The sequence below is a fragment of the Coregonus clupeaformis genome, chromosome 20, assembly GCF_020615455.1.
Source record: "Coregonus clupeaformis isolate EN_2021a chromosome 20, ASM2061545v1, whole genome shotgun sequence".
NCBI classification, from domain to species: Eukaryota; Metazoa; Chordata; class Actinopteri; order Salmoniformes; family Salmonidae; genus Coregonus; species Coregonus clupeaformis.
In genome coordinates, this window is record NC_059211.1 from 12,816,895 (window position 1) to 12,830,850 (window position 13,956).

The 13,956-nt window shown below is 43.2% G+C and overlaps 1 protein-coding gene across 1 annotated transcript in view; it reads right to left on the reverse strand.

Annotated features, from left to right (window-relative positions):
- LOC121533760 (lysine-specific demethylase 4B) overlaps nucleotides 1-13,956 on the reverse strand; it is a 91,682-nt gene that overhangs the window by 14,609 nt on the left and 63,117 nt on the right. Inside the window, exons 14-17 of the mRNA XM_045205315.1 lie at nucleotides 13,112-13,328; nucleotides 8,764-8,843; nucleotides 8,374-8,429; nucleotides 8,082-8,190 (exon numbers count right to left, since the gene is read on the reverse strand). Of these exons, the coding sequence (XP_045061250.1) occupies nucleotides 8,082-8,190; nucleotides 8,374-8,429; nucleotides 8,764-8,843; nucleotides 13,112-13,328 (462 nt within the window). The remainder of the gene's footprint in view (nucleotides 1-8,081; nucleotides 8,191-8,373; nucleotides 8,430-8,763; nucleotides 8,844-13,111; nucleotides 13,329-13,956) is intronic.

Here is a 13,956-nt window from a genome sequence, read left to right on the forward strand (position 1 = left end):
ACAAACATTTATTTTATTTCTTTGTTTGTTAAGTTCCCCCCTTTTTTGCTTTGGTCTTTGCCAGCTGAGGTAGAACCAATGCATCAAATTTCCTCATAGATTTACGTTCGAATTGAACATGGTCCCTTGTAAAATAAACTTTATAAAATAAATGAATAAATTGGGATGAGTTCTCAACTATGTTTTTTTATTTTTCCTACGGAGACTAAATTGAAGTGCTCACTAGTCTCTGCACTAATGAATGAATCGACGCATACTGAGTGTCTCATTCAACTCAAAATAAATCATGAATAGAGGAAAAACAAAGATACCGTGGAGTTCTTTGAGGGTTTGTGCTGCGTTACTGCTGGTTGCCATGGCACCTTGAGGTAGCCTAGTCAGAGAGCTCTGTAAATATTGTACACATTGTTATTTTTTAGTGTTTTTTTATGTTACTTTTTTTGTGGGGGTTTTGATTGCGCCAATGGATTGGCACCTGATTTGAACTCTTCCCATAACCAGCGCTCTAAAAAATTAAAAAAAATAATTGGTAGCAATGGTACTCTGCATTTACAAAAGTTATAAAATATAGGAGCACCATAAAATACGATTTTTTAAAAACCTATTGAGATATAGCCAATATTGGCCTGATATGAATTCTAGCTACTTCTGAAGCACACGTTGTGCCCTAGAAACTTTGTAACCCTGTAAAGACATTTGTTTATTATAAAAAGCTAAAATGTTGATACAAATACCTATCATTGAAATTACAAAGTTATTTATGGAATATTTAATGTTTCTACATTGTTTAAAAGCACTATTTTCAAACCACCTTAATGCTGTGCAATGTCAAATGCCCCCCCTATCCATGAAGACTATGGTAAGCCAATTTCTATTGTAGATTCTCACATTTAAAAACAAAATTAAGTTGGTTCTGGAAGTATTCTAAGGGTGATTATTAGGTTGCATAAACATGATTAGTGGTTTACCCCCACAATCCTGGCTTTCGATTGGCATAAATAAAGAGGATCCGTTGCTGCTGTTGGTCAGAGTCCGGCAGACAGGCTGCCTGACTTGGGAGAGAAACAGGCTTGCTTGAGCCTACTGCCTGAGGTTAATAGAAACAGCCCTTTTCTAATTCTGTATTTTAACTCTCCAAATTGAGTCTAATATAACCATTACCAATTATCACTAGATTTGAGAAATAGTGCTTACACATGAGATGCATACAGTGGGGAGAACAAGTATTTGATACACTGCCGATTTTGCAGGTTTTCCTACTTACAAAGCATGTAGAGGTCTGTAATTTTTATCATAGGTACACTTTAACTGTGAGAGACGGAATTTTAAAAAAAGAAAATCCGAAAAATCACATTGTATGATTTTTAAGTAATTAATTTGCATTTTATTGCATGACATAAGTATTTGATACATCAGAAAAGCAGAATTTAATATTTGGTACAGAAACCTTTGTTTGCAATTACAGAGATCATACGTTTCCTGTAGGTCTTGACCAGGTTTGCACACACTGCAGCAGGGATTTTGGCCCACTCCTCCATACAGACCTTCTCCAGATCCTTCAGGTTTCGGGGCTGTCGCTGGGCAATACGGACTTTCAGCTCCCTCCAAAGATTTTCTATTGGGTTCAGGTCTGGAGACTGGCTAGGCCACTCTAGGACCTTGAGATGCTTCTTACGGAGCCACTCCTTAGTTGCCCTGGCTGTGTGTTTCGGGTCATTGTCATGCTGGAAGACCCAGCCACGACCCATTTTCAATGCTCTTACTGAGGGAAGGAGGTTGTTGGCCAAGATCTCGCGATACATGGTCCCATCCATCCTCCCGTCATCGGTGCAGTCGTCCTGTCCCCTTTGCAGAAAAGCATCCCCAAAGAATGATGTTTCCACCTCCATGCTTCACGGTTGGGATGGTGTTCTTGGGGTTGTACTCATCCTTCTTCTTCCTCCAAACACGGCGAGTGGAGTTTAGACCAAAAAGCTCTATTTTTGTCTGATCAGACCACATGACCTTCTCCCATTCCTCCTCTGGATCATCCAGGTGGTCATTGGCAAACTTCAGACGGGCCTGGACATGCGCTGGCTTGAGCAGGGGGACCTTGCGTGCGCTGCAGGATTTTAATCCATGACGGCGTAGTGTGTTACTAATGGTTTTCTTTGAGACTGTGGTCCCAGCTCTCTTCAGGTCATTGACTAGGTCCTGCCGTGTAGTTCTGGGCTGATCCCTCACCTTCCTCATGATCATTGATGCCCCACGAGGTGAGATCTTGCATGGAGCCCCAGACCGAGGGTGATTGACCATCATCTTGAACTTCTTCCATTTTCTAATAATTGCGCCAACAGTTGTTGCCTTCTCACCAAGCTGCTTGCCTATTGTCCTGTAGCCCATCCCAGCCTTGTGCAGGTCTACAATTTTATCCCTGATGTCCTTACACAGCTCTCTGGTCTTGGCCATTGTGGAGAGGTTGGAGTCTGTTTGATTGAGTGTGTGGACAGGTGTCTTTTATACAGGTAACGAGTTCAAACAGGTGCAGTTAATACAGGTAATGAGTGGAGAACAGGAGGGCTTCTTAAAGAAAAACTAACAGGTCTGTGAGAGCCTGAATTCTTACTGGTTGGTAGGTGATCAAATACTTATGTCATGCAATAAAATGCAAATTAATTACTTAAAAATCATACAATGTGATTTTCTGGATTTTTGTTTTAGATTCCGTCTCTCACAGTTGAAGTGTACCTATGATAAAAATTACAGACCTCTACATGCTTTGTAAGTAGGAAAACCTGCAAAATCGGCAGTGTATCAAATACTTGTTCTCCCCACTGTATTTTGGCACTACACAATATAAACTTTCTCCATTAGAAAAAATATCATTTTCTACACAATTCTTATTAGTGCTTATAACTTTACCAAGTTAAATTTGACTGTACAATTTTATTTGTTCCAAGTTAGTGCACAGATTTGAGGGTTTGGTAGCCCTTTCCACTCACAGCCCATCATCCTGTATACGGGTTGGAGAGGGCAGAGTTTGTCATTGATAAGCACCTAAATTGGAAAGCAGTGGCTGTACAGTAACATGCTATACATTTACATTACATTACAGTCATTTAGCAGACGCTCTTATCCAGAGCGACTTACAGTTAGTGAGTACATACATGACGTCAGAGGTCACGTTCTCCGATTCAGTGCTGTATGGGTTTTGACTGAGAGCCATTATAAACTTGAGCACCGCACGCGACAAGAAGATGACCCCATCCCTCCCGCTAATTGGGCTACTTTTGCACCTTTGTTGTTTGAGTGAGGGAAATGCTGTAAATCGATGTGTTCTGAAAGTGGAGATGTTGAGGATTATAATAAATACCACTTTGATGTCACACAAGTAAACCACACACCCATGAGTCCAAATGTGCTCTTCACATTTCCATATTTGAAAACATGTAATTACAGTATCAACGTTTATGATCGCTATGTTTGATCCACAGTTACAAGGATGACATGCGTTATACCCTGGGTTGTCCTGAAGAGAATGAGCCTGTTTGTCGTATTGTGAAGACAATTAGCCGCGGAACACGCACTTGAAAGCATTCATGACTCAATTCTATGCGTACCAAAATTACAATCTGTTTGTCTGAAGTGCCTTTTGACTGGATTCAGTCTTGAGTCAGGTGAACTGTTGTGTCCTCGCCTTTGGTCTGATAATTTCCCCATTATCTCCAAAGTGTTCTCTTTCAATTGCTACCATGGTCATGCATATGGTTTTTATAGATCTTCTGTTAGAAACATTCCAAGTAAGCATTTCACGGTAATGTCTACACCTGTTGTATTCGGCGCATGTGGCAAATAACATTTGATTTGATTTGATTTGGAAAATGGCCACATACATTTAGGCAAATTTCCCACGAGTGTAAAGGCGTCCGCATGCTTCAGTTTGGCTGGCGCCTAGCCCAACTCGGCTACGTGAATCGAACGAGTGTGCTCGCATACTCCCTTAAAAGACCTTCGCTTGAAAAAAATGAAAAAAGCGACAATAGTACTGTTTGTCCATTTTGAGGTGCCGTGGCCAGGGTACACTTCCTCAAAAGTCAGAATTACTCTAAGATAACTCAAGAAATCGGTCATTAATTTTGACGTTTTGCCGAGGAGATCTTAGTCGCGCAATTTTACATCTAACTACACTGAACAAAAATATAAAACGCAACATGCAAAGTGTTGGTCCCATGTTTCATGAACTGAAATAAAAGATCCCAGAAATGTTCCATCCGCACAAAAAGCTTATTTCTTTCAAATGTTGTGCACAAATTTGTTTACATCCCTGTTAGTGAGCATTTCTCCTTTGCCAATATAATCCATCCACCTGACAGGTGAATCTGATTAAACAGCATTATCATTACACAGGTGCACTTTGTGCTGGGCACAATAAAAGGCCACTCTAAAATGTGCAGTTTTGTCAAACAACACAATGCCACAGATGTCTCAAGTTTTGAGGGAGCGTGCAATTGGCATGCTGACTGCAGGAATGTCCACCAGAGATGTTGCCAGAGAATGTAATGTTCATTTCTCTACCATAAGCCGCCTCCAACGTTGTTTTAGAGAACTTGGCAGTACATCCAACCGGCCTCACAATCACAGACCTTGTGTATGGGGTTGTGCGGGCGAGCGCTTTGCTGATGTCAACGTTGAGAACAGCATGCCCCATGGTGCCAGTGGGGTTATGGTATGGGCAGGCATAAGCTACAGACAATGAACAAAATTGCATTTTATTGATGGCAATTTGAATGCACAGAAATACCGTGACGAGTTCTTGAGGCCCCATTGTGAGGCCCATTTATTTAAAAGTATCTGTAATCTCAGTTATGTGAAATACATAGATTAGGGCATAATGAATTTATTACAATGGACTGATTTCCTCATATGAACTGTATGTAACTCAGTAAAACCATTGAAATTGTTGCATTGTATATATTTGTGCAGTATAAGATGTTTGGTGCAGTATTTCTTAATGAAAAAATGTGCATAAAAACAAGTCGTCTCTCGTTGAATGACAAAGACTTTCTTGAAGAATCCCTACTGTTGACCAATCACCGACGAAGGGGCGTAGACTACGGCTACAGACTTCGGCTTGCCTCAAGAAAAATTGTTTCAGCTGGGAAGCATGCAGACACCTTAATGGGTTAAGACAGAGGAGAGGAAAGAGAGGAGATATTGTACATTTCTCCATTCTCCTTACAAGCCTTGCTCAACTCATGACCCCCCTTGTTCCACCCACAGGTTACGTGCCTGACCATGACACTAGCGAATCTGCACATGCTTTTTTCTCTGGGGCACTCGGAAGCAACAGTACAGGGAAGCCTAATTATTACAACTATTATTATCTGAGTGATTTTTTTGCTCTCAAATTAAAATTCCAGGTCGCACAGCAAAATATTTAGGAGCATTTAAGGCCAAAATGGTAGCACTTAAGAGCCCTGCCCATAACCCAAACTTTTCAAATCGTTTTTCTGAATACAAGCAAATATCAATGGGTTCCGAGAACACAACATAGTGTAGAGCAGTGTCGACTTCGGACATCCACGCCAGATGACAAGAACATTGACAGTACACATGGGCCTAGTCACTGGCCAGAGAACCCAGGAAGAAGGGGGCCACTTCTCATCACACCTCCAGCATAGGACAATGTCCAGGACACTCAGCCTGATTGAACCAAATGGTACTCAGGCGGCCTGCAGGTGACATAGACCCAGCAGGGTCCTGATGAAGAGTGATGATGACTACGGCTCAGCCAAGGAGATTCTCCATTGGAATTGATGGACTGCACACAAAGTGCCTCAAAAACTATTTTATTTCCTCAAGCAAACAGCATAAACGGACTGAAAACGGTTAAAAGTGTTGAGATGTGTGTGTGTAATAAGACTGAGTTTTGGAATGTGTGTTAGGATGTTTTTCTGCCATTAACAGGTATTAACCTGAAAAGTATACTATTTGGTATATGTACAAATCGGACCGTCTTGACTCAAACGTTTAAAGAATTTATGAAAGTGTACAAAGCACTCTTGTAGTCATGTGGACATTTATTAACTCATGCCCTGCGCAAGCCAAACAGAACAATGTAGGCGATGAATGGGGGTGGACTTAGCCCCTGGAACCTTTCCCTCACCTGAACCAATGACAGCGCTCCTGAACAGAGGCCTTACCTCCTCCTGTCCCAGGACGACAAAACTGAACGTGTGGAAACAGCACCTCGTGTTCAGACCTGCGACCAGACTTGGTTGCTGTCATTTATGAACCAAAGAATAATTCAAGGCCAGCCCGCACAGGGACCTTGTCAAAACACTGGACTACTGAAATCCCTTTTTTGAACTGTGCATGCATGGACAGTTCTCTGAAGAACATTGGGTGCAGACTAAACGTAACAGTATCCAGCTCGAGCTCACCTATGTTTTCTTTGATTTGACTGAGCGTGTAAATCTGTATCTTGTTACTTTATTAATAAGGCTATCATTCTCCTAGAATTACCTGTTTCACTTCATCTTTAGTACTTTCAAATAATTGTCTTGCTTTTGTCCATTTGATCAAATGCTCTAGAAAAACATTTTCCCTTATTCTATTCCCTTTCCTCTTTTTGATTCTCATTCTGTACCGTATAGTAGTTTGCCAGCAAAATCGTCACCATTCATTCATCCTGTAAACTCTGCTTTATCTTGATGTTCCTAGAATAAATGTGTGTTTATAAAGTATCTACTGGCCTCTGAGAATGCATTTACCTTGTCATTTAAGAACTTAATGACCTTCAGAATAATATGATAATTGTGGTTATAATTTATCGTTTCTTGTTGACAAATAACAAGTGGTGCCCCAAATTAATTAGATTACACCATTCCTCTACAATAGAGATAAGCCCAGTCATCCAAATCATTAGGAGGGTGCGACAGCTTTTTACAGCCCTTTTCAAAGGTGGAGGAAACGAGCCTTTGACAGCGCTCGGATGTAAATTATTCAAAAGACGATCTTCACTTCTTTTGATCGATTATTCAGGGGAAAGGGGGGGGGGGGTGAGACATTATTTGTAGATTTGTGACAATGCCACTGCAGAGGCTGTGTGACTGACTGAAGTCGCTTTGGATGAAGGGAGGGAGTGAGTGAAAAAGGGATGGATGAAGGGAGGACGTGAGTGAGAAAGGGATGGATGAAGGGAGGGAAGGGAGCAGTCTGTTCAAAGGTGCGGCAGCAATGGGAAATTGCCTCCTGCCCGCGGGATCAATGCAGTTCATTTAGCACATTGAGAAACGACACCTGATTATTCAGCCATTCATTTCAGTGCATCTATTATTTAACTCCGCCAACGTCCTCCTCGGCTCACTAATACACCATCCATCCATCCAGGAGGAGAGAGGGAGTGATGGATGGTAGGAAACGGAGTGACAGAGCAAAAGAGAGAATGAGAGACAGTTGAGAGTGAAGGGAGTTGGTGAGAGAGAGAGAGAGAGAGTGAGAGGTGACAGTGAAGGGAGTTGAAGAGAGAGAAGGAAAGAAAGGAAAGACCGACTGACAGAGATGATGAAGGAGTGATTGTCAGAGAGGAGGAGTGATGGAGAGCGAAAGAGAGTATGAAAGTGGGAGACGCGAGGTAGTATGTGAGGGAATAGTTGAGAGACCAGGGCCCGTATCCACAAAGCATCTCAGAGTAGGACTGCTGATCTAGGATCTGTCCATATAATCTTATTCATTATGATCTAAACGGCAAAACTGATCCAAGATCAGCACTCCTACTCTAAGATGCTTTGTGGATACGGGCCCAGGTAGCGACAGAGCAATCGCAGCAGTTTAGGAGCAGGATGGGAGGAGCGTAATCCTAGACTATCCAGCTTAATTTTGAGAAGGCTCCCCCGATTCAAAGGAGATCACAAAATGTAGGCATCTGACGAAAATGCCTTGTTTTTTTACACGTCGGCCATCTAGGACCAGAGTCATGTACATTAGGGCACACTGTTAGGGCCACTCACTGGACAAGTTCAGGTAGTCCCCTTCCCTGTTTCAGTCCATTTGGTGCCAATTGAGCATGACTCTTGGGCTCCCTCCCTCCCTCCACTCACCAGACTCTTCCTGTTCTCTGGGATGGCGCTGATGTCCACCGGCTCCCTCTCGATGGCGTTGACGAAGCGGGCCTCGGCCACAGCGATGGCACAGATCACATGGACCCACCTGGAGGGAGGAGAAGAGAGGACACATGACATGTGTGTGTGTGTGGGGAGCGGACACATATGACGTGAGCCCCCAACTGTTCACAACACACCACACAGCGAACAACTTATCACAAGTAATGCATGTTACAGTAACATAGGGTATGGCCAGTGTTTTGCAGAAGTTAGGGAAGGGGACACTGACTGGTTGTCCGTGGTCATCTTCAGAGCGCCTCCCCGTAAGTTACACAGACAGCAGTCCTGTGAGAACACATAAAAGCAAAGGTTAGGATGTGGGTAGCCAGTGGGCACAGAGGGGAAGTGGGGGATGTTGTTCAGCTAAACCTTTTTTTTGTAGGTTTGAAAAACAGTTTGGGATAAGACCGCTCTTCCGACTACTGGAGTAGTGAATGAGGGAAAGTCAGCACAGTTTAAGAGTGACAGTTGTATCAACATCCCTGCATATAAAATATGTTTCCAAATTGTATAAATGGATAGGTATTGTCAATAAAGAAGCCCAGTGGTTTGAGTCCATATGAAGTTGTTTCCGGTGAAGGCATAATGCGGTTTTGTGTTGATTTGATTGAGGACTCACCGCTGTCCAGGCGAGCGCTGTACATCTCAAACACTTCCAGGCCTCGTTGTGTACTGTGTCCGGCCTAACACCATAACAACCTGGGGAGAGAGAGAGAGAGAGAGAGAGAGAGAGAGAGAGAGAGAGAGAGAGAGAGAGAGAGAGAGAGAGAGAGAGAGAGAGAGAGAGAGAGAGAGAGAGAGAGAGAGAGAGAGAGAGAGAGAGAGAGAGAACATAAATTTTCTGGCCTGCCTTTCACACTTATTGGCACTGAACCTACTGAGCCATGGGCTCAGAAAATTATTATGTTAATCAAAGCACAACTTTCTCCTCCTCTCTCACAAAATTATATTTGTACAAATCCCCACATATACAGTGGGGGGAAAAAGTATTTAGTCAGCCACCAATTGTGCAAGTTCTCCCACTTAAAAAGATGAGAGAGGCCTGTAAGTGAGGATAACAACAGAGTTGAGAACAATCATCTCAGCCGAAGCTGAACTGAAATGTAGTCAAAACCCAACTAAGCAAGCGGGAAAAAACACACACAGCTGATAACAAGCTCCCTGCCATCTCGTGGTGCTGCACTTTGACAGATGTTGCACTTTGACAGATGCCGTATGCCCCTTAAAATTGAACTACCGCCATCTCTGGGAAAAAAATAACAAGTGGTGGGGAAAGCGGGTTTGTTGGTAAATAAAGAGAGAGGGAACTTTCTGGAGTGTTGCCTTCAGAAAGAGAGGCTGTGTATTTCAAGACATGGCATATGGGGGTGTAGTGAGATACCTAATGGGCTGGATGATTCTCTTCTCATCATTTATCTTGAAAAAACATATACTAAAAACGTGGAAATCATTAACACAATGGAAAAATCTAATGATTTATTATTGAAATATTGAAATAGCATGGGCGGGTCGAGAAAAACAAATAGATACAATTTAAGGCCAAGTGGCAAACAACAATGCAGGCACTAGGGATGGGGGCGTCAGCATGCAGGTCTGGGCAGATGACATGTAGTTGTTGTTTGTGTGCGTCTGTAAGTTGTTGTTGGTATGTATAAGTTTGTATATGGAATGGAAAAATGTATATGTAAAAAAAGAAAGAGGTTGATTCCCAAACAGCACCCTATTCCCTACATAGTGCACTACTATGTAGGGAATAAGGTGCCATTTGGGACACAACCCGAAGCCTGCTCACTGTTGTGCTATAGGCCCGCCGCTGACAGCCTTAACCCAGTCAAGGCCCTGTCTTCGTTGCCTCTGGATTTCTGCAGGTGCTCAATGGAGCTAGGATATAAAGGTGTGTGTGTGTGGTGTTGAAGGCCTGGGTGAGTTGGCCTCTACAGCATGTCCGTTCCTGACCTCTCCTGACCTCTCCTGACCTCAGCAGCTGGCGAGGGCCGAACGCAGCCCACGGGCCGGCCAGACAGCTGCTGGGGATGTGTGTGTGGTAAGAACGTACTGTAATTACTATCTCATTCTAACCAAAGCTGGGGAATAGTCAAATTTGGAGTAATTAGATGGCTGTAAGCCAACAAAGACAGTTGCCCATGTTCATCATGTCAAATAAGAATATTTGATTTTCAGCAGGTGGAGAATCAGCACATGAATTGTAAAGTAGACCTGCCAACCTGAATAATTTTTATGAGTACCACTTCAGCGTGGCGCCGGCACCCCCGGCCCACACGACGGCGCACGTGCGACACCCACTGCTTAAAAAACATTTTTTTACCTGATAAATGATGTTGCCGGCAGAAGACTGCCTCAGTAGGAATGGTAGGCTATAGACTGTTATGGGTACTTGGCTGCTCTTCAGTAGCTAACTAGAAATATGTTTAAATCACAGGAGGCTGCTGAGGGGAGGACGGCTCATAATAATGGCTGGAATGGAGAAAATGGAATGGTATCAACCACGTTTGATGTATTTGATACCATTCAACCATTCCGCTCCAGCCATTACCAAGAGCCCGTCTTCCCCAATTAAGGTGCCACCAACCTCCTGTGGTTTAAATGTACAATCAGGGCTCTCCCTAGGATTTTCTGACAAGGTGGTGCTGATGTAGGCCTAAAGTTGGTTAGGGGGGGGGGTCTGGAGTGTGTCAGTCAACTTTCCCCTCAGGAAGTTGGGAGCATTTAAAATATTTTAAAAACCTGTAACTGCCATTTCCTGAAACCTGAAGTCTTAAATCATATCAAACAATGTAGCCAACACAGAAGTCTTGTGTTTGATCCTGAATGAAATTGAGGTGGTCTCAAATGTTTTAAGGTTAACTTTAGGTGTAATGATTATTCTAAATAATAGGTGTCTTTATGTGGATAGTCTAGTGAAAATGTAAACTGGCTTCTTAATTTTGTTAGGGGAGAAAATTCAGAATAATTCAATTACTGGATACAATGTAGTAGTCTAGCTTACTGTAGGCTATTTAGAATATGAAACAACTGAACTAGGCCTATATGAGCACGTTTCAGATCTCCATCCCTGACCTAATCCATCAAATTAGATCTGACTACTAGTCCACCATTCATTTAACATGAACTGACTCATCACATAATTAGCAGCCTACTGACATACAGCTAGATCAAGAGGACAGATCAATAACTGATTAATTAACATAGGCCTACTAATAACAGTCTAACATAACAATCTGTGAAGGACGGTATTAGCGGAAAAGCTCTCACTACCATGTCTGTTTCCATTCACACAGCGACGCGCACTGAGCTACCGCAACACTGCATGTTGAGGAGATCAAAGCATGTGCGGGCATGTTTAAAGGCTCTACATGGTCAATCTGACATCTGCAGTGGCCATACAGCATTTACCGAGATAAGGCCTCTGCAGAAGTCAGGGCATTTATACTTCTTGCGCCTCGCTGAGCAGCTCAGAGCTGCTGTGAAGGAAGTTGTCAAGGAAGTGAGTTTGTGTTTATACAGGACCTCCCACCCCCACCTACCATCAACCAATCATGTCAATGCGGAGCTATACGGAGCCCTCCGCATTGTTACAAAATTTGGCCGGCGCACGCTGATGCGGTACGGAGCTCAATTTGGCCTCTGCATGCCTCCGACCTCATTTTCGGATCAAGCATAAATTGGCTTTTAGTTGTCTAACAACGCTGTAGCTAACTACCTTCGTCAAAATGACGCCTTAGCTAAGGAGCTAACTACGAAATGATAGTGGTTATGTGCTTGACAAACACACACAATTTTGGAAAATGTATTTGGCAAACAGTTCGTTCTCCATTTTCCCTACTCTTTTTCCACTTACATCAGTGGTATCAACGGACGAAGTGGAGAGCTGCCATCCAGCTTAAGGAAGAAAAATAGTACCAGAGACGGAAGAAGACACGAGACATTCCACTCGCTGTTTTTTTCTGGTTCTTTCTGGTTCAATTGAATTAAGTAGACCAGACCCAGCTGCTATCGCATTGGTGTCTAAGGGAGAGCCACCCCCTTAAGTAGACAGGACCTGAAAAAAAATGTCCAATGGTAAACGGCCTGACTCAACGATCTTCATATATTCACCATATTTGATAGTACGACGACTACGGGGGGGCGGGCCGGAGCAGAGCGCTTGAGATTTTTTATCCTCGCCCAAGTCCTCTAATCAGAGTAGCGTCACCTGGCTGCACTGTGTTGCACGCTAACCTTTCCCCCGTGTGTGCACTCTAACCGCTCCCTGCCTCCTGGCTCCTCACCAAACAGAGGCTAACCTAATTGGCTACGCAGCTTAGACTGGCCGTGTAAAAAGTGACACCAAACTATTTTATTTACCTATTTTTCTGCAGGGGGACAGTCTTAGGGGGGGCTCACTGGCACAACAATCCCGGTCAGTTCAGGCTGAGTTGCAGTAAATTAGCTAGAACAATTTGATTGGCATTTTGATCCTCGCAGAGAGAAATCCTTGCTTCGTCCCGAGGGGGTGCAAATACGTAATGGGAATTTAGATTAATACGGCGTGCAATACTACGGACCATTAGTTGGCTGAATAAATACAAGACTGGAGAGAACAGACACAGTCATTACAGTCTTTAGTAAACATGGTGGGGGAGATGACTGGCTGGTTGCCTGGTACTGACTGTATACTGTGAGGGAGTTGACTGGTTGGTACTGACTGACTGGCATGGATTTACCAGAATATTCACCAGATTTATTGGTGTGGTGTGGTGTGGGTTTGGTCGGTTGGTATTGGAGTTTTGAATGTATTAGAGATTTGTCTGGCTGGTAATTGACCTATGTAAACATGGTGTTTTATCTGGTTGACTGATAGCATCTTGACTGAATTGATATAAACACTGTGTGTGTTTTGTCTGTGTGTCTGTCTGGCACTGTCCACCTCTCTGTCTGCCGGCCCGTCAATCCATCTGTCTACTCACTGGCGTGGACCTGCAGGCTGCAGGAGGAGCAGGAGAGCAGCGGACTGGTGCCGTCGTCTCCAGTGTGGGAGTTGGAGGGCAGCGGCTCTGTGTTGCCTGCCCCGGCGCTGAAGCACATCTCTGGGACCAGCGGATGGGTGCGGCTGCCGCAGCGGGATACGTTGTGATGGTTAGGGGCACCGGGGCTGTCGGTCGGGTATGAAGAGTCCTTCTGGAGCTGAATGAAACAGGAGATATAAACCCGTACACTGTTGAAAAGGAGGAATAAATCCAAAACGGAGGCTTAAACGCAAAAATATTATAATAAACATATGTTTATTTGAACATCATGGTGCCCAAAAGTTCATAGTGCAAAAATAAAAGCCATCATCATTTTCACACTGTTTGCAACCCTGAAGAAGGCACTCTGTGGCCAAACATTGGTTAGGTGTACCCATTACATTGCTGGGAGCATATTTAGAGTGTGAGACCTTCTTTCTTTCCTTTTATACAGTTGACCTCCGTTAGTCAGCACCCCTACAAACATTTTTGGGTGTGCGTCAACAAATGCTTTTTACTAAACTTTTTATCAAATGACAGAGCAAATGGTTAACTTTCTTTGACATAGCCCATAGTTGTCAAATACAACTGTTGCCTGATTGCGATGTTGATAGTGTTTGTGCCATAGAGATACATTACAAAATATACATTGTTCTATTTTAGTCTACACTACCGGTAAAAAGTTTTAGAACACCTACTCATTCAAGTTTTTAAAGTTTTTTTTTCTTCTAATTTCTACATTGTAGAATAGTAGTGAAGACATCAAAACTATGAAATAACACACATGGAATCATGTAGTAACAAAA